The sequence below is a fragment of the Carcharodon carcharias genome, chromosome 2 (assembly GCF_017639515.1).
Source record: "Carcharodon carcharias isolate sCarCar2 chromosome 2, sCarCar2.pri, whole genome shotgun sequence".
Taxonomy (NCBI): domain Eukaryota; kingdom Metazoa; phylum Chordata; class Chondrichthyes; order Lamniformes; family Lamnidae; genus Carcharodon; species Carcharodon carcharias.
The window spans coordinates 42985311-43008681 of NC_054468.1; the positions used below are offsets into that span (position 1 = coordinate 42985311).

General features: G+C 43.8%; 1 protein-coding gene across 4 annotated transcripts in view; it reads left to right on the plus strand.

Annotated features, from left to right (window-relative positions):
• The window catches only part of LOC121271722 (arf-GAP with coiled-coil, ANK repeat and PH domain-containing protein 2-like), a 229908-nt gene that overhangs the window by 66636 nt on the left and 139901 nt on the right, over positions 1-23371 (plus strand). For all 4 annotated transcript variants that reach the window (XM_041177912.1, XM_041177922.1, XM_041177940.1 and 1 more), the window contains exons 5-6: positions 14541-14599; positions 22088-22271. In XM_041177912.1, the coding sequence (XP_041033846.1) occupies positions 14541-14599; positions 22088-22271 (243 nt within the window). The remainder of the gene's footprint in view (positions 1-14540; positions 14600-22087; positions 22272-23371) is intronic.

Consider the following 23371-nt stretch of genomic DNA (forward strand, 5'->3'; position numbering starts at 1 on the left):
CTGCCGCTCGCCCTCCCTGCCGCTCGCCCTCCCTGCCGCTCGCCCTCCCTGCCGCTCGCCCTCCCTGCCGCTCGCCCTCCCTGCCGCTCGCCCTCCCTGCCGCTCGCCCTCCCTGCCGCTCGCCCTCCCTGCCGCTCGCCCTCCCTGCCGCTCGCCCTCCCTGCCGCTCGCCCTCCCTGCCGCTCGCCCTCCCTGCCGCTCGCCCTCCCTGCCGCTCGCCCTCCCTGCCGCTCGCCCTCCCTGCCGCTCGCCCTCCCTGCCGCTCGCCCTCCCTGCCGCTCGCCCTCCCTGCCGCTCGCCCTCCCTGCCGCTCGCCCTCCCTGCCGCTCGCCCTCCCTGCCGCTCGCCCTCCCTGCCGCTCGCCCTCCCTGCCGCTCGCCCTCCCTGCCGCTCGCCCTCCCTGCCGCTCGCCCTCCCTGCCGCTCGCCCTCCCTGCCGCTCGCCCTCCCTGCCGCTCGCCCTCCCTGCCGCTCGCCCTCCCTGCCGCTCGCCCTCCCTGCCGCTCGCCCTCCCTGCCGCTCGCCCTCCCTGCCGCTCGCCCTCCCTGCCGCTCGCCCTCCCTGCCGCTCGCCCTCCCTGCCGCTCGCCCTCCCTGCCGCTCGCCCTCCCTGCCGCTCGCCCTCCCTGCCGCTCGCCCTCCCTGCCGCTCGCCCTCCCTGCCGCTCGCCCTCCCTGCCGCTCGCCCTCCCTGCCGCTCGCCCTCCCTGCCGCTCGCCCTCCCTGCCGCTCGCCCTCCCTGCCGCTCGCCCTCCCTGCCGCTCGCCCTCCCTGCCGCTCGCCCTCCCTGCCGCTCGCCCTCCCTGCCGCTCGCCCTCCCTGCCGCTCGCCCTCCCTGCCGCTCGCCCTCCCTGCCGCTCGCCCTCCCTGCCGCTCGCCCTCCCTGCCGCTCGCCCTCCCTGCCGCTCGCCCTCCCTGCCGCTCGCCCTCCCTGCCGCTCGCCCTCCCTGCCGCTCGCCCTCCCTGCCGCTCGCCCTCCCTGCCGCTCGCCCTCCCTGCCGCTCGCCCTCCCTGCCGCTCGCCCTCCCTGCCGCTCGCCCTCCCTGCCGCTCGCCCTCCCTGCCGCTCGCCCTCCCTGCCGCTCGCCCTCCCTGCCGCTCGCCCTCCCTGCCGCTCGCCCTCCCTGCCGCTCGCCCTCCCTGCCGCTCGCCCTCCCTGCCGCTCGCCCTCCCCGCCGCTCGCCCTCCCGCCGCTCGCCCTCCCCGCCGCTCGCCCTCCCCGCCGCTCGCCCTCCCCGCCCTCGCCCTCCCCGCCCCTCGCCCTCCCCGCCCCTCGCCCTCCCCGCCCCTCGCCCTCCCCGCCCCTCGCCCTCCCCGCCCCTCGCCCTCCCGCCCCTCGCCCTCCCCGCCCCTCGCCCTCCCCGCCCCTCGCCCTCCCCGCCCCTCGCCCTCCCCGCCCCTCGCCCTCCCCGCCCCTCGCCCTCCCCGCCCCTCGCCCTCCCCGCCCCTCGCCCTCCCCGCCCCTCGCCCTCCCCGCCCCTCGCCCTCCCCGCCCCTCGCCCTCCCCGCCCCTCGCCCTCCCCGCCCCTCGCCCTCCCCGCCCCTCGCCCTCCCCGCCCCTCGCCCTCCCCGCCCCTCGCCCTCCCCGCCCCTCGCCCTCCCCGCCCCTCGCCCTCCCCGCCCCTCGCCCTCCCCGCCCCTCGCCCTCCCCGCCCCTCGCCCGCCCCGCCCCTCGCCCGCCCCGCCCCTCGCCCGCCCCGCCCCTCGCCCGCCCCGCCCCTCGCCCGCCCCGCCCCTCGCTCCTCCTCGCCGCTCGCTCCTCCTCGCCGCTCGCCCTCCCTCCCTCCCTCCTCCTCGCCGCTCTCGTATTTTCTCTTCAGACATTCATCTCACTTTTTTAGTCTTAGTTCTTACACATGGCTGCGTGATGCCCTTTGGTACATGGCTGGGAGTTCTAAAACATGTATTGGGATTTTTGTAATGGCAATAGTGCTTAAGGTTTAACATCTGCCAGCTTGATAGGAGAAGACCTAATTTTGTTTTTCAGTTCATTAGACACTTGCCATTCTGGTTCACCAATTGCATTGAGGTGCTAATCAGTAAGTTACAAGTGTAACAGATATGGCTCTTGCTCATAATCAGATTGATAGCAGTTGTTCCTGCTGCTATGTATTGATGTCTGTTCAGCCTATTGTGCTTTTCCCCCCTTCAGAATGGCAATTGACAATCCCAGGATTATATGTGGATCTGTTTCATGATACGGCTGCACGTAATATCAGTAAAGCAACCTCCCATTATGAATGGAATTGTGTAATGAGATTTTTTTCCTCCGAGGTTGCAACTTAATGGATTGGATTTTAAGGTCCGCGGCGAAGCAAGGTTGCTCATGGCTGATCGTGAGTAAGTCATGCTGAGGGATCTAGCGATCTCTGGTGAGATTTCAGCTGTATCAATATGCAGTGATACTGCCACTTATTGCAACGTTCTTCATTGGGCATTCACAGTGTCAAACAACAGTGATGCCATCATGTCCATAGACACTCAAAAAGTAAACTAAAAGAACTAAAATAAAAATCACTTTTAACCTGTCTTATGTGGAATAAATTAAAGATTGAGACATTGGTGAAGATAGAAACTAAAATATTCTAAACAACTTTAAGCTAATTTTGTTTAATTTTTAAAAGAAGTTTACTGGTTAATTTAATAACACTCCACAATTATAAATTTACTTTTCAAGACAAGTTCAGTTCATTAAATTTTATTAACCACATCACTGTTAAAAACTTAGCTATGCTTGAGGTGTAACTTTTTATGGGATTACAAGGTGTAACTTTTTATGGAGTTTCTAACAGCGATGCAGGAGCAGCAAAGTTGAAATTCTCATTAATTTCAGTGATCGCCGTTTCAGGGAGGAGCCACAGCATGGTCCCTGTCGGAACCCTGAGTGACAGCAACTTCAGGATTGGCTCCCTAATGTGTTCATGCCTGATGTTCCGAAGCTGCGATCAGTTTCAAAGGAGTAATGACAACAAATACGAACGGTCGGCTGTCAGCCACCACACCTTGCCCCCGGTGCCCCAAGAACAGACAGTTCTTCCTCCATCTACCTCCTACCAGTATTTCTGTCTATAGTTGTATATTAGCTGCATGATGGACTATATGACCGCTTCCTGTGCTGTCATTTTAAGATTCGTTAACTGGTCAGATTATTAAAATTTTAAATCTAAGACATGGTAAGTGAGATCAAAAATGCTGCAAGTGAGATCTGTTGGGTCCATATCACTGTTGTTGTGCACTGTACAGTACTATTTTAAAATAGGCATTCTTCATTCAACATGAAAATAAATCCTGTCGTCTAGGCATCCACCTGAGTGCAGTAATGAGTGGTGTGGGCTTGTTTTATTTAATATGAGGAATATGCAGAAAGGTGACCTATCTATTTATATTAATGATATATGTATGATATTCTTTACAAGCATCATGTAAGTGTTATTACATTATGTCCATGTCACAGTTATTCATTACACCATACTGAACTGCTTTGTTACCATAGAAGCCTGTTTTATTTATTCCAAGGCTCATCAAGGAAATCTTGTATAATGAGAATTGAGTCATGGTCAGCTAAGTAGCTTACTTTATGAAAAACAAATCAAATATAATATGAAAGGATTATAAAAATGATGTAACTTCCTGCAGTCCTATTGACCAGATCAATAAAAGGTCTTAATAGTTTGCGATGTTACTTTAGATGTGACTTGTTTAGCAGAATGGATTATCATATATTCATAGGAATAAAACAGGGATTACTTGCAGGAAACAAAATTGTGTTTTTAGCACCCTGATTTAGATATTTGGGTTTCCAGTCTTGAAGTCCTTTTAAAAAAAAACACTGCTTTAAATATGCACTATTCCAGTCTTTCTACTTCTGAATATCATTGAGCCTATTGTATCTTGTAGAGAAATTATGATTTTGCTACCTTCTACATTTACAATTGTAAACCCTGATATGTTGAAAGACTGTCAAATTTCTTTTTCTTTCATGGGATGTAGGCATCGCTGGCTAGACCAGCATTTATTGCCCATGCCTAATTGCTCTTGAGAAGGTGATGATGGGTGAGCCGCCGCCTTGAACCACTCCGTGTGGTGTAGGTACACCCACAGTGCTGTTAAGGAGGGAGTTTCAGAATTTTGATCCAGCGACCGTGAAGGAACAGTGACATAGTTCCAAGTCATGATGGCGTGTGGCTTGGAAGGGAACTTGAAGTGGTGGTGTACCCATACATCTGCTGCCCTTGTCCTTCTAGGTGGTAGAGGTTGCGGGTTTGGAATGTGCTGTAGAAGGAGTCTTAGCGAGGTGCTGCAGTGCATCTTGTAGATGGTATACACTGCTGCCACTGTACATTGGTGGTGGAAGGACAGGACTGGTTGTTGGAAGATGATGAATGTGGTGCCAAGCAAGCAGACTGCTTTGTCCTGGATTATGTCAAGCTTCTTGAGCATTGTTGGCGCTGCACTCATTCATCACTCTCCTGACTTGTGCCTTGTAGATAGTCAACAGGCTTTGGGGAGTCAGAAGGTGGGTTATTCCCCCCCAGAATTCTGAGCCCTTTCCCTGCTCCTGTTGCCACAGTATTTATATAACTGGTTCCTGGTCAATGGTAATGCCCACCAAGATGTTGATAGTGGGGGATGCAGTGATGGTAATGTCATTGAATGTCAAGGGGAGATGGTTGAATTTTCTCTTGTTGGAGATGGTCACTTCCTGGCACTTATTTAGCATAAATGTTTATTTCCACTTATCAGCCCAAGCATGAATGTTGTCCAAGTCTTGCTGGACACAGACTGCTTCAATATCTGAGGAGTCGCAAATGGTGCTGAACATTGTGCAATCATCAGCAAACATTCCCACTCCTTTATGATGGAAGGAAGATCGTTGATAAAGCAGCTGAAGATGTTTGGGCCTAAGACACTACCCTGAGGAACGCCTGCAATGATGTCCTGGGACTGAGATGATTGACCTTCAACAGCTATAACCACCTTCCTTTGTGATCGGTATGATTCCAACCAGTGGAGAGTTTTACCCGATTCTCATTTTGCTAGGGCCAATTGATGCTACACTTGGTCAAATGCTACCTTGATGTCAAAGGCAGTCACTCTCACCTCACCTCTTGAAATCAGCTCTTTTGTCTATGTTTGGTCTAAGGCTGTAATGGGGTCAGAAGCTGAGTGGTCCTGGTAGAACCCAAACTGAGCATCAGTGCGCACTTGATAGCACTGTTGATGACCCCTTCCATCACTTTACTGATGATCAAGATGTGGCGGCAATTGGCTGGGTTGGATTTGTCCTGTTTTTTTGTGTACAGGACATACCTGGGCAGGTTTCCACATTGTCAAGTAGATGCCTGTGTTGTAGCTAGAACAGCTTGTTGAAAGGCGCAGCTAGTTCTGGAGCACAGGTCTGCTCCAATAGTACTGAAAGGTGTTAGGTGCTAATTCAATTCCCCTCCACCTGTCAGCCATGTAAAGTTAGGTAGTGCAGCCTGGCCCAAGCGTTTGGCCAATTTTCAGCATGTTGTAATAGCTTCATGAAAACAACACCTTGCCCTTAACTGCTCCATGATTTTTTTTGAAAGATTGCTGCATTTGCACATTAATTAACCATTCAACTTACCCTAGAAAGTTAGTCTAGGAATTAATACTGTAATTAACCTGTTAATGTCTTAAAAACTTTTAACTGTAATTTTTAATGACTGCCTTTCAACCCCTATTGCCCATAAAAGTGTGGAGACTCACCCCTTCTGGTAGTGACTTAGTGCAAAGTTAAGATGTCAAATTTTAAGATTTTATTTTGCCTTCTCTTTTTCTTTCTCTGTATTGAATCTTACCTCTCTTTCTGTACCTGGTTTGACATTCTGTTCATCTGCTCTAATTCTCCCTCATTCTCAGTGCTTCCTTTATTTCTCAATGCTCAAATATAATTGGTTAAGGAGCCGGATGCCTTGTTGTCCTCACCATGCCGCTATCATTTTGCAATTCCAGAAACTTTGAGATGAGGGTACTCTCTGTGGCTCAATGTCAAAATTTTGTTTGATAATATTGCTATCAAGCACCTTGGGATGTTTGACATTAAAGGTGCTAGATAATTGTAGGTTGTTCTTGCAAGTTCTTGCATGTTCTTATCATGTTGTGATATGCCCTGCTTCAGCAATTTTTGATTCACTAAACAGATAAACATCACTGAATGTATAGTAGCACAAGTTATTTATTTTGATAGTTCATGTCAGCTTTTATCTTGCTTTGTGAATTTGTGATAAACTGAATATAGTGCATAGTATTATTCTGCACAGCAATGTCTAAATTTATTACATGTCACATATCCAATCATTATCAGAAACTGTTGAAACTTGCAGCAATTTAAAACTCTCTTGCCTATAACGTCTTTCAGTTTAAACTTAATAGTTACCCAGCAATGCCATGATTACTACTACCAAATACATAGTGAATACGGGATGTTAAAAATGTAGCTTATCTATCTAACATAAATGCTATACCAAAAGAAAGGGATAATAAAGGACATCAGTATTGAATTTGATGAATGAAATGCGGAATACAAGCGAATAAGGTTGTAATGAAAACAGAAAATGCTGGAAAAGCTCAGCAGATCTGACATCATCTGTGGAGAGCGAAACAGAGTTAACGCTTTGAGCCTGTATGACCCTTCTTCAGAGCTTAGGACAGTCTATCGCTAGAAATAGCGACAGAGGTCAAGGAAGGGAAGGGTAGTGTTGGAGATGGACCATGTGAAGGTGATAGAGAGGTGGAAATTGGAAGCAAAATTGATAAATTTTCCCAGTCCCAGATAAGAGCATGAAGCGGCAGCGAAACAGTCGTTAATGTACTGAATAAAGAGATGTGGGAGGGAGCCTGAGTAGCACTGGAACTGGGAATTTTCCCCACACCCCATTAAGAGACCGGCATAACTGGGATCCAAGTGGGTACCCATAGCCACACCTTTTGGAGGAAGTGAGACAAGTTTAAGGAGAAATTGTTCAGTGAGAGAACAAGTTCAGCCAAACGGAGGAGATTGGTGGTGGATACAGATTGTTCGGGGCTCTGTTCAAGGAAGAAGTGACGCCTTCAGATCATCCTGGTGGGGGATGGAGGTGTAGAGGGATTGGACATCCCTGGTAAAGAGGGGACAATTAGGCCCAGGAAACTGGAAATCGTTGATATCATATAGGGCATCAGAGGAATCGCAGATGTAGTTGAGAAGAGACTGGATAAGGAGAGAGAACGAAGTCAAGATAGGAAGAAATGAGTTCCGTGGAGCAGGAACAGGCTGACACGATGGGCCTACTGGGACAGTCCTGTTTGTGGATTTTGGGGAGGAGGTAGAAGCGGGCTGTGTGGGGTTAGGAGACTGAGGTTGGAAGCGTTGGAGGGAAGATCTTCAGAGGAGATGAGGTCAGTGACAGTCTTGGAAACAATGGCTTGATGTTCAGCATGGGGGTCATTGTCCAGAGGAAGTAGGAAGAAGTGTCTGAGAGTTGTCGCTCAGCCTCTGCGAGGTGGAGGTTAGTACACCAGACAACAACATCACCACCCTTGTCAGCATATTTGATAACAAAGTCAGGATTGGACCTAAGAATGGAATGCAGCAAATTCAGAAGGAGACAGGTTAGAGTGGCTGAGAGGAGCAGAGAAATTGAGACGACTGATGTCACGCCAATAATTCTTGGTGAAAAGATCAAGAGCAGGTAAGAGGCCAGAGGGAGAATACAGGAGGCAGGTGAAAGGATCCTTTGAACTGGAGGAGACCTCCTGCCCAAAGAAGTGAGCGTGGAGGCGAAGGTGTCGGAAGAAGAGTTCAGCATTGTGCTGAGCCTGAAATTCATTGAGGTGAGGGTGTAAGGGTTTGAAACTGAGTCTTTTGCTGAGTACAGAACATTCAGCATCAGCAAGGGGAAATTCAGAGGGTATGGTGAATACACGGCAAGAGCTGGGGTTAGAAGAAGGGATGGTGTCGGAGGGATGGGAATGTGTGGAAGGTCCTGGATGGGCGTTGCTATTAATAAGTTGTTGGAGCTTGCATTCCTTAATACTTGAAAGGAAGAGAAATTTCTTGTTAAGATGTCGGATGAGGCGAAGAATAAAATGAAACTGGGGACAAGGACAGCTTTGAGATAGGATGAGTCATTGCTGCTGGAGGAAGAGGTATTATGTGTTCATATGGCGGCGTATGGCACTGAGAGTGAATCTCAGGATGTGGCGAGGGCAGCAGTCCGAGGAATGTTGTATGTCCCGGAGATACCTGTAATCCTGGGTGGATTCAAAACATGAGGGATAGAATTTCAGTTGGAATCCACTTGGGGTAAATCAGAGACAGAGCCAGTCGCTGAGGAAGGAAATGTGGCTGTGAAAGCGAGTTTTGGTAAACACCTTGTCAAACACCAGGAGGGAAATGGAAAGCAATGAACATGAACAGAGCGAAAAAGACAAACGGAAATCCTGTCAGAGAGAAAAGCAGTACTTCTTCAAGATAGGCATTTCTGGAAGAGAAGTGGCAGTGAATTGAACACTAAGATAAAAGCAAAATACTGCAGATGCTGGAAATCTGAAATGAAAACACAGAGTGCTGAAAAAACTCAGCAGGTCTGACAGTATCTGTGGAGAGAGAAACAGTGTTAATGTTTTGAGTCTGTATGACCCTTCTTCAGAGCAAGTTGTAATGGGTGTAATCAGTGTAGAGGTTGAAACCAGTGTAGGTCTTGTAACAGAGTAAGAACTATGTCAGATTTAATTAATTTCAGCTAATTGTTAGGTGTGGTTGATTACAAATCTGAAGCTTCAACTGAGGTTGCATAGTGCAAATAACCCTGGAAAAATTGAGTATGATGCAAAATTTTTCTGTGCTCATTTATAGTCTTAGAAATTTGATATATTTGTCATTGTTTTTCAAACACAAATCAAATTATTGATCGTAAGGTGAAATATCCAGAACGTCATCCAGTAGTCTTAACAGAACAAGCATTATAACCAAGATCCAATGAATCGGGTGTGGTAGCTGGGTGAATGTGTTTTATACTCCTAGCGTTTGAGCATTTGTGTTTATATTTGCTTAGAACAGTTGTATTGAACTTACTTTAGGAGACTGAATATGATGCCAAAATCAGATTTGTTTGCATGGAGACCTCTGAATGAAATATGTACATTTTTTCCCCCCAAAAACCGTTAATTCAACTATTCCAAAAAAAGAATGTTACTCCATACCTTTCCTTGTTTTCAAATCCATCCAGGGCCTAAGTCCCTCTATTTCCAACCTCCTGCAGTCTCAGATATCTTTGGTAGTCTAATTCTGGCCTCTTGAGCATCCTCAATTTTACTTGCTGCACCATTGGTGGCTGTGCTTTCAGGTGCCAAAACCCTAATTTCTGGAATTCCCTCCCTAAGTCTCTGGCTCTCTTTCCTCCTCTAAGATGATTATTAAGACCTTGGCCAAGCTTTTGGTCATCTGCCTTAATACCTTCTTTTTCTTTCACAGAATCTAGGCTTTGCTAGCTTGGCCAGCAGTTTAATTGCCCATTCTTAATTGCTCTTGAGAAGGTGGTGGTGAGCTATCTTCTTGAACTGCTGCAGTCCATGTGCTGTAGGTACACCCACAGTGCTGTTAGGGAGGGAGTTCCAGGATTTTCACCCAGCGACAGTGAAGGAATGGTGATGTAGTTCTAAGTCAGAAAGGTGTGTGGCTTGGAGGGGAGCTTCCAGGTGGTGATGTTCCCGTGCAACTACTGCCCTTGTCCTTCTAGGTGGGTGAGATCGTGGGTTTGCAAGGTGCTGTCAAAGGAGCTTTGGTGAGTTGCTGCAGTGCATCTTGTTGGTGGTACACACTGTCACTGTGGATTGGTTGTGGAGGGAATGAATGTTGAAGATGGTGGATGGTTTGCCAATCAAGCAGGCTGCTTTGTCCTAGATTGTGTTAAGCTTCTCATGTGGTGTTGGAGCTGTACTCAGCCAGGCAAGTGACCATCAGACTCCTGACTTGTGTTTGGTGGATAGTGGATAGGCTTTGAGGAGTGAGGAGGTGAGTTACCCTCTGCAGAATTCATAGTCTCTGACCTGTTGTAGCCACAGTATTTATATAGCTGGTCCAGTTCAGTTTGTGTCTCAGTATCAAATTTTGCTTTGTAACACACCGGTGAAGTGCCTTGGGATGATTTATTATGTTACAGGTGTCATACAAGTTGTTGTAGTTCTTGTAAAAATAAGAGATTGAGAAGAAAAGTCCAACGTGAAAGCCTTGATTGTCTATAACCTCTATCAGTAGCCATTCCACAAGTCCCTCCTAACTTTGTATTAATGAAAAGTCTATATGGCCAATGAATTTGTGAAGATGAGACGAGTGTATCAGAACCACCATAAGGACCTGTGGATGCTGTTAACCAGCAGATCAACCTGGGGCTCTCTTCTTCCTATGTTTATCTTTCCATGTCCTCTTAGTTTGACCAGGATCATGTTGCCCTACGTCATTTTGCTGAATTCTTCAAGGAACAGTCATGTGAGGAGAGGGAACATGCTGAAAAACTGATAAAATTCCAGAATAAATGTCGATGGCGAATAATCTTAGAGGACATTTAGAAACCAGGACATGATGAGTGGAGCAATGGTCTGGAGGCAATGCAAAAAGCCCTGCACATGGTGAATAATGTGAAACAGAGTCTGCTGGATCTGTACAAACGGTAAACTGAGAGGACAGACCCCCATCTTTTGTGATTTCCTGGAATCAAGAATGATTTATTATGTGACTAGAAAATTGGTTGCCAATTAACAGGTTGTGAATTTCAGTGGTATAGTGCATAATGCATGTGATCATGGAGCAGGAGATGGCCTAAGGAAGTCATAATCATAACTCAAAAAAAATTATTGATCTTTGATAAAATATTTTTAGGGACAGAAGTTTATTGAGGGTGTGACATTAGTTCTGTCTGCAGAATAAACCAGGGGTATGTCAGGCAAGTATTTAGAACTACAACCAGTTGGGTCTGGTAACTACAAAACAAGAAATCACAACCCTTTAACAGCTGTGGTCTGGAATCATCCAAGGATCTAACCAATTCTCATCCAAATGCTGCCCCGATATCCTCTGACATCTTGTTCCACATGTATGACACCCAGTTCCACCTGACCACCACCTCTCTCCACCCCTTCACTGTCTCTGATTTTTCACACTGCTTCTTTGAATGAGCAGAAATTTCCTGCAATTAAATATTGGGAAGACTGAAGTCATTGTCTTCAGTTCCTGCCACAAGTTCTGTTCCCTAGCCACTGACTCCATTCCTCTCGCTGACCAGTGTCTAAGGCTGAACCAGATCATTTGCAAACTGCGTCCTATTTGATCCCAAGCTAATCTTCTAACCCCATATCCCCTCCATTAGCAAAACCACCTGCTTCCACCTCCAAAACATTTCAAGCACCGCCCTTTCCTCCATCAGCTGAAATCCTCATCCATACATTTGTAACTTTGAAACTGAACTATTCCAATGCTCTTTTGCCCGGCCTCCCACCTTACACCCTCTGTAAACTCGAGCTCCTCCAAACCTTTACTGCCCATATGCTAACTCACGCTGAGACCCATTCACCCATAACTCCCAGGCTTGCTGACCTACATTGTCTCCCTACAGCAACGCCTTGATTTTAAAATTCTCATTGTTTTCTGATCCTTCCATGGCCTTGCCCCTCCCTACCTGTGTAACCTCCTACAAACATCCAAGATCTCTGCATTACCCTTTGTCTCTTGTGCATCCCTGATTTTCTTTGCAGCGCTATTGAAAATTGCGCCTACAGTTGCCTGGACCCAAAGCTTTAGAGCTCCCTCTCTAATCCTTTCCACTTCTCTACCTTTTTCTCCACTTTTAAGATGTTTCTGAAAACTGAGGCCTCAACATCTCTCTACATGGCTCTGTCCCAAATTTTGTTTGATATTCCTGTGCAGCGCTTTTGTATGTTTTGCTATGTTAAAGACATGGTATAGATGCAAGTTGTCAAAAAGGCAAATGCGTTGTACTACAGCATCTGGAACAGGAATTCCTGATATGTGTACGCTTTGTCTGATCTGAGTTAGCAGAGCAGTCAATATGCCTCTGTCCCTGGAATACATAAAGAAAAACTATCCTGGGTTTTCTCCTCCTGATCCAATTTTTTGCTGATTAAGTACTGATTCAGGTTCAACTGATTACCTTATGATTGATTAGCATGTTGATGATTACCCTCTAGGGTTTGTATGGAGAATGGCCTTATCAATGTAGTAAGACAGGACCCTGCCATTAGTGAAATTGCACCTGAGCATGATGGGGAATAGCGAGAGAAGATTAAAGTTAGGGATCTAAGCTTTTTGAGGGAGGTGAGATAGATACCCCAATTTTTTGGTTGGTAAAGCTAGGTTGTAACTGATCCACGCACCTCAAATGTCCCAGATTTGAATCTCTATCTAGTAGCTGCTCTTAACTGCCACAAAGCCCCAGCACTAGGGAACAAAATAGTCAAGTCCCCTTTCCGATTGCTGGCCAATAACCTTTTTTGGAAAGTCTGTGTGTGAATGTTAGATGAAGGCAGAATCAAGTTTGCTCTCAAAGATGATAAATTAGCTATCCAGGCTGTTGCAATCATGAAGTTTATAAGATTGTTGTTTTGGAATGGCCTTTAATTTAAGATAAAACGGAAGGGGTCATGTGACCTGCTCTGAAGGCCTGGGGCAGTTAAATATCAGAGGGAGATCCAGATTGTGTTACAGGGCCAACAGTGTAAAGTGTTCACATTGGAGACAATGGCAGTAATCTCAGAGTTCACAAAATGGGTAGATTCTGAGTCTCCCAAAGGCCCAGAAAGGTGTTGAAAGTATTGGGTTGTAAACAATTGTACTTTATGTTGTTCATTTACTTCAAAGATGAAAGACTGAGTTGGGGTCAAGAATAGCTAACCAACATTTCTATCTGGATGCATCTTTAGAGATGGGCAATAAATGCTGGCCTGGCTAGTGATGCCTTTATCTCATGGATGAATAAATAAAAAAAGTTGTAAGGCTAATGTGTTTCATGTTGCCAAGGGGAAGAGTGCAGAGGAAGCCATTTTTGAGATCAGGTTACAAGCTTCCCAACAAATCAGTGAATTACGGACAGCAGTTTTGCATGGCCAGCAAAGAGAAACGACTGCCTGGCTTTCCAAGCTACCACGGCCAGAGGTGGGAGGGTGATGGTCTGTAGTTGAAGGCACGTATTCCGCAGCCATTCAAGGACTTCAGGAGATGCGCACCGGTGTGGCCAGATGGGAAGACTCATCGGGACAAATTTTTTGTTGCTGGTAGTAAACTCTCCAAAAACTAAGGGACGTGCCTGGAGGCAGTCAGTTGAAGTTACCAATTGGTGAAATGGGGATACAGGAGCCCCTTGGAAGCTGAGAGCAACTGTAATTCCATGGAGAGTGTTATGTCTCCTAAGTAGGAAAGGGGAACTTTTTTATCTGCAGATTAAAGTACAAGTTAACCAAAGGAAAACAGTGATTAGTCATTAGGGCTCTTAGTATTTTGTTAGGGCAAACATCTTAAAATGTGAAATCTTGTGTCATTCTTTCAGCTGTTAACTGGAAGTTCAAATTTCTCTTTAAAAATTATTCGTCTCCACGGGGATAGTAATAAGGCTTTAATGTGAAGAATGACCACTTAGATGAGGTGCCCGGAAGATAACTCTATCCTAGCAAACTGCAGTACTAGGAAAGGAAGAATAAATGTTGAAGGTGTTGGGTGGCAAGAGTGGAGGATAAATCATGGAATTCCTGAGTTGTAATAATACTTGGTGACTTACTGTTGAATAACATTCCCTCAATAAGCATTTAAAAATGTATGGCTTTTGGTATAATTTCCAGTTCCTTTGTAACCTATAGGGTGATCAGCTATTCGTGATGCATAGTTTGTAAGCTACATTGCAGAACTTGGAATAAGCCAATTTCTCCTGAAAACAAAGTGGAAACTTTGGCTTTTGTGTGTCTATGGCAAAAAAAATGTACTTTTGTGAGCAATCAACAGAACCTTACTGTTTATAGATGTAATATTCAGTTTGATAAACTGTTTGATTTTAATCAACTTATTGCAAAATAAGGAATTCAGGATTTTAAATTTGGTACAATAAGCATTATTACGATAACAGGGGTATGAATTATACTTGATGCAAGCCTTAAGAGATATACGGAAAAAATCATTTATGATGGAGTGTTCTTGAACCATACAGGAATTGATAATGGATAGATTTTTTTAAGAAGAACAACAAAACAATGGATGGAGATTAAGTAATCAAATGGGGCTGCAGAAAATTCAATTACAATTGTAAAGATCATGAGTTACACTTAATGTATGAGAGCAAACATTACATGCACTCCCTCTTCAGAGCATCATATCTTTAGTAGCTGGAGAATAAAACATTGTTGGAAGTGAAATTGCAGGCCATGAATAGAAAATTGTACTGGAGCAGGCACCATGAATGTTTCCATTGATGAAACAATTAAGGTATAGTAACCCTTGTCTCTATTTATTGTAAATTATTTTATTTTGTATTTCAGATTCTGTTTGACCAAGCCCAAAGATCCATCAAGTTGCAACTTCAGACATTTGTTAAAGAGTAGGCACCTTTTTTTGTTATCTTCTTGATCATTTAAGTAAGACCAAATGGTTAGACACAGCAGAAAAGATGAAAAATGTTAAGTCTAAAATATCTAATTGAAACTCGGAATGTTATACTACTTCTACATGAATGATGTGTCAGTAGGGAAAAACCAGGCTAAATTTATTCTCGAGGAATGTGTATCTCATAATAATCACTAACTAGACATTGATATATGCACAAGAGTTGTTGCTGTGAACAGTGGTTTAGGTGAACATACTTACTCTAAGACACTACACTAAAATTAGATGTACAAGTATTGGAACATATTGGTATATTGAACAAAGTGGTGCCACATCATCTCATTTTTGGTGCCTTAGTGTACATAAATCATGCAGAATTTGGAAACAGTTTTCACTGGCACTATTACAATGTTTCTTAGTAACAAGTATAAAATTCTTTATGATCATACCCGTGACCTTTGGCTGCTGGCTTGAGAGGGCCCTGCTGTAGATGTTTTTGAAAAGTAGAAAGATTAATGAGACGTGCATTGTGAAGTTGTCTAAGAGACAAGTAGTGAGCTGAACAATGCTCCTTCCTTTGCTACTTGAACCTCAGTTTGCTGCTCAGATGGCCTGACTGGTCTTTTTAAAGGTATTGTCATGACCAAGTAAAAGGCCTTTCCTCAAAGTGGTCAGTGAGCTATGAATTTGTGTGTATACATAGCCCCCTTTTAATTAATGAGGTGATTCAATTTTAAAAATAACCCAGCAGACAAGCTTTAGTCTTGAACCAGATAAAAGTAAGTTTATGACCCTTTGAGTCAACAGGTTGTCAATGGCCTCTTTCTGTGCCAACAACTCGTAACTGCTTTGGTCAAAGTCTCTTTTTGCTGATACAAGAATGTATTTAAGATGCTTTTTATGTTCTAGCAAGAATGTTTGATATTCTTGTCTGGTTTGACCTTGGAACAGTTTAAAAAAATCTGTTTTTCCTCATTTCACACAGATTGGATCTCGTTTAATTCTTTTTGGACCAGGACAACAGCTTCTGCGTTTTGAGATTTAGCTTTTTTTTCCCTCTAAAACCTTAAATCTGCCCTTAATTCACAAATCGATTTGACAGAATCAAGGTTTGAACTGAGTTCAGTGTCTCCTCGTTTTGCAGCTGCATTCTGTGATTCTATCCTGATGACATGGCTACTCCTTGTCCTGCTTCAGCACAGGCAGAGCTATTGAATTTAGTGCTAGCTGCTATTTACCCTTTCTCAATAATTTCTTTGGTGCAATTTGATTTGTGAATGCAGTAAGTCCCTTTTCTGCCTCTTTCCACTATTACGACGCAGCTGAATTGTTCAAATCCCAGAGGGTAACTGTCATAACTCATATTTGCAATTTGTATGTTTTGAGATGCAGGCTTTGAATTCAGTATTAATAAGACCACTGAGTCTCGAGGTTGTTTATAAAACTAAATTAAACATTTATTAATACAAGAAAGATTGTAAACACATACATAGCTCTACATAATTACTACTACAGTAACTACTTGTTGGATCTTAAAATGCCTCTGCCTTACAGACAATCTCCTTTATACATATCTTTCTCTTTGAATGTAAATTTTCCATTGTATCACTTGGCTTTTAACTTTACCTCTTCTAACAATAACATCCTTTTATCCCACCAATCTTATTAGTCAGCTGAAAAAAATAAACACATTGCTTGGCGTCTTCTAGCTAGGTGTAAGATTTCACCCACAGTCTTGAATGGTTTCTTTTAACAAATGTAAATATACACTTTTTACCTTCTACCTTCGTTACGTTTATCTAATTAACATTTCAAAACTACTATACATCAAAGCACCCAGACTAGCTAGCTTTAATCCAATTAAGACTAACACACACACCCGACACACACACACACACACACACACACACCTGCACACCCCCCCTCCCCCTCCCCCCAATTAGAACTATTTAAAAATAATTTTCAATAGCATTATAATATCTTCCTGACTCCACTTACTGTGCTTGGCTTCAGCCCTTTTAACGCAAGTCCTAGGCCCAATCATCTTCAGCTGCTCCATGAATGACCTTCCTTTCAACATAAGGCCAGAAGCGGGGATGTTTACTGATGATTGCACAATGTTCAGCACCATTCGCAACTCTTCAGATACTGAAGCAGTCCATGTCCAAATGCAGCAAGACCTGGATGATATCCAGGCTTGGGCTGACAAGTGGCAAGTGAACAAGAGAGAATCTAACCATCCCCCCTTGACATTCAATGGCATTACCATTGCTGAGCCGCTGATTATCAACTTCCTAGGCGGGGTTACCATTGACCAGGAACTGAACTGGATTAGCCAAATAAATATTGTGGCTGCAAGAGCAGGTCAGAGGCACGGAACCCTATGGTGAGTAACTCAACTCGTCACTCCCCAAACCTGTCCACCATCTACAAGGCACAAGTCAAGAGTGTGATGGAATACCCTCCACTTACCTGGATGAGTGCAGCTCCAACAACACTCAAAGCTTGATACTATCCAGGACAAGCCTGTTTGATTAGCATCCCATCCACAAACATTCACACCCTCCACCACCAACGCACATTACAAGATAGACTGCAGGATCTCACTAAAGCTCCTTAGGCAGTACCTTCCAAACCAACATCCACTACCATCTAGAAGGACAAGGACAGCAGACACATGGGAACACTGTCACATGTATGTTCCCTTCCGTGCCACTCACCATCCTGACTTGGAACTATATTGCTGTTCTTTCACTGCTGGGTCAAAATCCTGGAATTTCCTCCAAAGCAGCACTATGGGTGTACCTACACCACATGGACTGCAGCGTTTCAAGGCTGCAGCTCACTACCATCTTCTTGAGGGCAATTAGGGATGGGCAGTAAATTCTGACCTAGCCAGCAACACCCACATCCCCAGGAACGAATAAAAAAAAATGACTTCTCTACAGTTCTTGACCAAGTGGGGCATCTTGCTCAGTCTTTTGACCTGTTAGTAGGTTAACTTGGTCCCTGCTTAATTCTGCGGGCTCCTGCTTAACCACTTCAACTTCTATGGGTTGTGTTACCCCATGTAGGGCTTCTGAAACCTGTTCAGCTGTCTGTAACTTCACAGATTCCTGTTGCTGAAAGTGTTTAGTTCACTGAGCTTTTCTGCTGGTTTTTTGAATTTTGAGGAGTACCGTCTGCAAAGTCATTCCCTAGCAGAAGGTTGGCCTCTTGATGGGCAAGCTTGAGACTACACCATCGCCATTAGCCCAGTAGCAAGTTCACCCTTTAATTAAATTTTCATCATTGGTACCGCAACACTGTCTCCAGTTAGTCCTTTGACTGTCACTCTGGAATTTGTCCTGCTTCTGCTTGGGAAACCTTCAATTCTCCCTGCTAGCAATGTCTGTAAACACCCAGTATTCATAATCCTTGGCCTTTATGGCAGCTGCCCTTGCTGAGGGTAACCTTTCATTCCTCAGGGTACATTTTAATATCATAAGGGAGACAATTTTTGAACTTCTCTAACAATGCCAATTATCTTATTCCATTGTATCTTTAAAGCATGCACCCAATCTGTTTGAATCTTTCAGATTCTAGATATGCTGGTGTGAGTATTTTATGGGAATTTCAGAATTGCTGATGATACGCCTCCGGCATGAGTTCATAAGCATTCAGGATTGCATCCTTAGTCTGTTTGTAATCAGCAGTCACTTCAGGGGCCAATGTGGAGAAGATCTCTTGGACTTTTCCTGTTAGCTGACCCTGGATCACCATTGTCTACACTTCTGGGCTAAATGTAGCTGATCTGCTACTTTTTTGAAAACAGTATTCTTCATCTCCCTCTTTGAGTTTGGGAACAAACTTGGAGAATTTTAGAGTCTTGAGGCCTGTTTTGGGGTTACGGGCTATCATTAGGCAGAGTGAGATTTCCCCTAGCAGCTTCAAGCTGCTTTTGGTCTTTATCTCTCTGCACTTTAAGCTCCAATTCCAACTTCTGTAGCTGGAAATTACATTCTGCCCTTTCCTTCTGGGCTTGTCTTCCATTTCTGTCTGAGCTTGTCTTTCTAACTGAAGTTTACTTGGATAAAAGTAATAAACTTAATAACTAAAATACAGATACAAAGATTAAAAGCAGATTAAGATTTAAAAAAAAATTGATGAGATTTCAAATCAGCCTCTGACATTTTGTTGCTGGCCTGTTGCTTGAGGTCCTTCATTCCAAAGTGAAGGAGTTGAAACCTGAGGTTTGTTTTAGCAGCTGTGATGTCTTCTGCAGTTGATTATTAGGAGGTTTGCTTTTTCTGGTGGATTCAGCAGGTCAGCAGGTTTTTTGAAGATAGAGAAGGTTTCCTATTCCTCATTAATTCAGCGGCTCTGGCACTTGCAGATTACCTGGATTATTTTGGAAAGACAGCAGTTAATTTCTTTATACCTCCTTCCTTGTCCTCCCTTGGCCAAGAACCCCCTTATAATGTTGCTTGAGTTATCCTGAGGGTTCTGCACCCAAAATGGCTGTTCTCAACCTGTCTTTATGACAACAGAACCAAATGGCTACTACATTAATTTCGATGAAGCATTGTTCCACCAGGCAAAGAAGTTAATTATGTTTTTTGTTTATTCATTCAAGGGATGTGGGCGTCGCTGGCTATGCCAGCATTTATTGCCCATCCCTAATTGCCCTTGTTCAGAGGGCATTCAAGAGTCAAACACATTGCTATGGGATCTGGAATCACATATAGGCCAGACCAAGTAAGAACAGCAGATTTCCTTCCCTGAAGGACTTGAGTGAATGAGATGGGTTTTTACAACAATTGACAATGGTTTCATGGTCATCATTAGACTTTTAATTCCAGATTTTTATTGGATTCAAATTCCACCATCTGCCATGGTGGGATTTGAACCAGGGCATTACCCAGAGTCTCTGGATTACTAGTCCAGCAACATAACCACTATCTGGCACTATCTCCCCCATTGCCATTGCCTCCCCCACTGTTGAGGTTCTTTGAAGCCCCTTACTGTCTCCTGTTCCCTCAGAAGTAAAAGGGTTTTTCACACCTGTTAGAATTTAATGGACATCCTTGGAGGGGTCTTTGCATTTTTAATAACGACTGGCCAGCTGTTGAGTTACGAGCCTGAGGAGGTTTGAATAAATCCTGGAATGTGCCATGTTGTTTGTCCAGACTTGCATTTTGTTAGATTGATTCTTTTAAACTCAATTAAAGGTTTGAAAACAGGTGCCTTTAAAACAGTTGTCCTTAAAATCTGTTATATCATAGTTACTTGTTTGAAACAGTATTAATTTTCATGCACTTCAGCCTGTTTACACAGGATTTACTCCACTGAGCATGTAAATATGCTGACACAGGCAACCCTTTTGTAAGCATCTCTCTTGACTACTAGTGTCTTTTCCAATTGGCATAATAGTGACGCAACTCACAAGAAGGAAATTAAAATAGTTGATTTCAAAAGCTTTCAGTGAATTTTATCGACAGAAACATTGAAGTTTACAACATGGTGGTGCATGCAGCTTATTGACTCTGTTTACTCTTTGCTAGAGTAATCTGAAACTACTAGTCAAGTTTCCCTGCTTTTTCACTGTAGTCATGTATTTTGTCTTCAAATATTTGTCTACTGTACCATTAAAAATTGTAATTTCTTCCTCAACCACTCCTAGCAAAGCATTCATTGCTCTAGCACCTCCTAAGCTTTTGATAATGATTTTAAATTGATGATTCTCCCTCACTGACTCCTCAACAAGAGGGAATGCAGTGAAAAATGTACAAATGGACATCTGCAAAAAAATTTGACACTACTTATGGTCCTAAATATCTTGCACTGTTATATAGTTATTGGCTGCTTCTTGAAATCATGAAAAAACATAAATTGTGAACAATGGATAGCCTGTAATGCGTCAAATCTATTTACAAATTAAACCACATGGCGTGCAATTAAGTGCGAAGCAGTAGACGAAAAATTGTTTTTTGAGTAAGTTTTCTGGAAAGGAAGCTTCTCTATCTCTGTAATTGGCAACTTTCACAGCTATTTCTTGGGGGATTGATGGGATTCTCTGCACTGAGGATGCTGGTTGAAGATTACATAAAAGCTGGGAACTGCCAGGAAATGTGGGGGAGGAATCATAGAGGTAGCCTGAAATCGCCTGGGGCTTAAATTGGGGAAAGACGGGCAATGAGGTTTGCGGACAGATAAGAAATGGAGACTTGGAGGGAAAGATTGGAACTGGAGACTAGGGGGTGGGGGGGAGTGGAGGGAGAGATGGGAATGGGGGTTTGGTGGGCAGGGGGTGGATATGCAGTGAGAGGTAGAAAGAATAATTTTCCCTTCTTTGTCTGTGCACAAGTGGCCTGCTGGTTTTTGGAACTTCTCTCTCAAAATTACAAGTAACAATTCTCAACTACAGGGGATCAAAATTTTATCTGGCAAATCCAGTGACATTTGTAGAAGTTAAATAATCTGAAGTCATGTTAGATGTCATGCAGCCATTCCTCCAAGAATGTCTCCAACCAGGGTTGGTAGCTCTACATCAAGTACTGATGAGTTGCTAACAGCTAACCCACCTCCCAACACTTCAGGTGTTAGCGGTTGCAGTAGACAGAAAGAATGGTCCCAGAGGGCAAAAAGGAATGAACATTGCAGGAGATGTAACCTATCCTGGAATATTGGCTTATCTGATTTACTGTACATCACTGGCCATTTTGAAAATAAGGACGCCTGCAAATAAAGGATACACAATGCAAGTTCCTTAGTTGTCCCTAATGTATAGGTTTCACTGTAGTCTTTCCCGTATTCATTCTTTTGAAACTCTTCATTGTTTTTAAAGAGGTGTGTGAAATTCCACCTGGCCTCTCTTCTCCAGTGGAAATAAGTCCCAGCAGCTCAAGTTTATATGCATAATATAATTTCTAATTCTTGGTATGCACCAGGTGAATGAACATTGTGTACTGTCAATAGTTTTAATGTATTTTCCATGATGGTTCTCCAAAATTGGTCAGAGTATCCTGATCAATGTCGTGTTCAAGTTTACCATTATCTCGCACGAGGTATGTTCTTCCCATTTGGTTTTTTTAAATTTAATTTACCTATGCTTGTATTCTTTTTCTTAAAAGGTATTTTCTTCCATACTGTTTCATAGAGTTTATATTCACATTTCTTGTTTTTCCTCTCGCAGTCTATTAGCTTATTTTGCATTAAGTTGATTTTAAAAAATTAATTACTATCTTTAAAGTGGTAATTGAAAATTGCATTTTTAATTCAGGACTTAATTCCTTAATGTATTTGAAGCCCCTTTTGATTCTAGCGAGAATTTGTGAAGAAATTACATCTGAAAGGTCCTATATTTGTTTAAGTAGATAGGTGGATTGTATGTGTTCCAGTTGCAGTGAAAAATATTTTAACACAACAGATGATGAGGTGATCATTTATCCCATTGCTGTTTGTGGTACATTGTGTGCATATTCTTTCTATTTATCTTTTTCAGCGATCTTAGAAAATTTAAAGATGCGAAAAAACAGTTTGACAAAGTCAGTGAAGAGAAAGAAAATGCATTAGTCAAAAATGCTCAAGTTCAAAGAAATAAGCAGCATGAAATGGAAGAGGCTACAAACATCCTAACAGCAACACGCAAATGCTTTCGCCATATAGCACTGGACTATGTTCTGCAGGTATAATTTCTTACCTAATATTGAGGCTTTGACTTATTGAAGTATCTAATTTATTTACATTTATTCAAAACTAAGATACTTTTTTTTTCTTCATTGCAATCTTATTAAGATAACAAAAAATATGCAATGCACTGAAACTTAGAAAAATTACACCACAGAATCACAGAATTTTAATGGCACAGAAGGAGGCCATTTGGCCCATCGTGTCTGCACCGGCTCTCCAAATGAGCATTCTGACCTAGTGCCATTGCCCTGTCTTTTCCTCATACCCCTGCACATTGTTTCTATTCAAATAATCATCTAATGCCCTCTTGAATGCCTTGATTGAACCTGCCTCCGCCACACTTCCAGGCAGTGCATTCTAGACCGAATCATTCGTGTAAAAAAAAAACAAACAAACATTACACCCTTGTTCAAAAAAATGTTGTAGAGATAAGCCCAGCAATTACAGACAAGTCAGTTTAACTTCATTGGTGGGCAGGATTCTAGAAACAATTATTCAGGATAGAATTAGTAGTCACATGGAAAAAAACGGGTTGATAAGGAAGAGCCAGCATGGATTTCTAAAGGGGAAATCGTTTTTATCTAACTTGCTGGAGCTTTTTGAAGAGGTAATAGAAAAGGTCGATGAGGGTAATTCGTTTGATGTGGTGTATATGGACTTTCAAAAGGCATTTGATACAGAGCCACTCAACTGACTTGTGAGAAAAGTTATTGCTCATGGAATAAAAGGAACAATAGCAATGTAGATACAAAATTGTGTGGAAAATAGGAAGCAGAGAGTAATGGTCATTGGATATTTTTCGGGCGGAGGAAGGTTTGTAGTGGAGTTTCCCAGGGGTTGGTTTTGGGACCCTTGCTTTTCTGGATATAAATGATCTAGATCTTAGTGTGCAGGGGACGATTTCAAAGTTTGCAGGTGATACGAAGCTTGGGAGTGTTGTAAATTGCAAGGAAGACAGTGTAGAACTTCAAAAGGACAGACAAGTTGGTGAAGTGGACAGGTAGGTGGCAGATGAAGTTCAACGTGGAGAAGTGTGAGGTGATGCATTTTGGTAGGAAGAACATGGTTGATAATATTAAATAAGGCTGAAATTTTG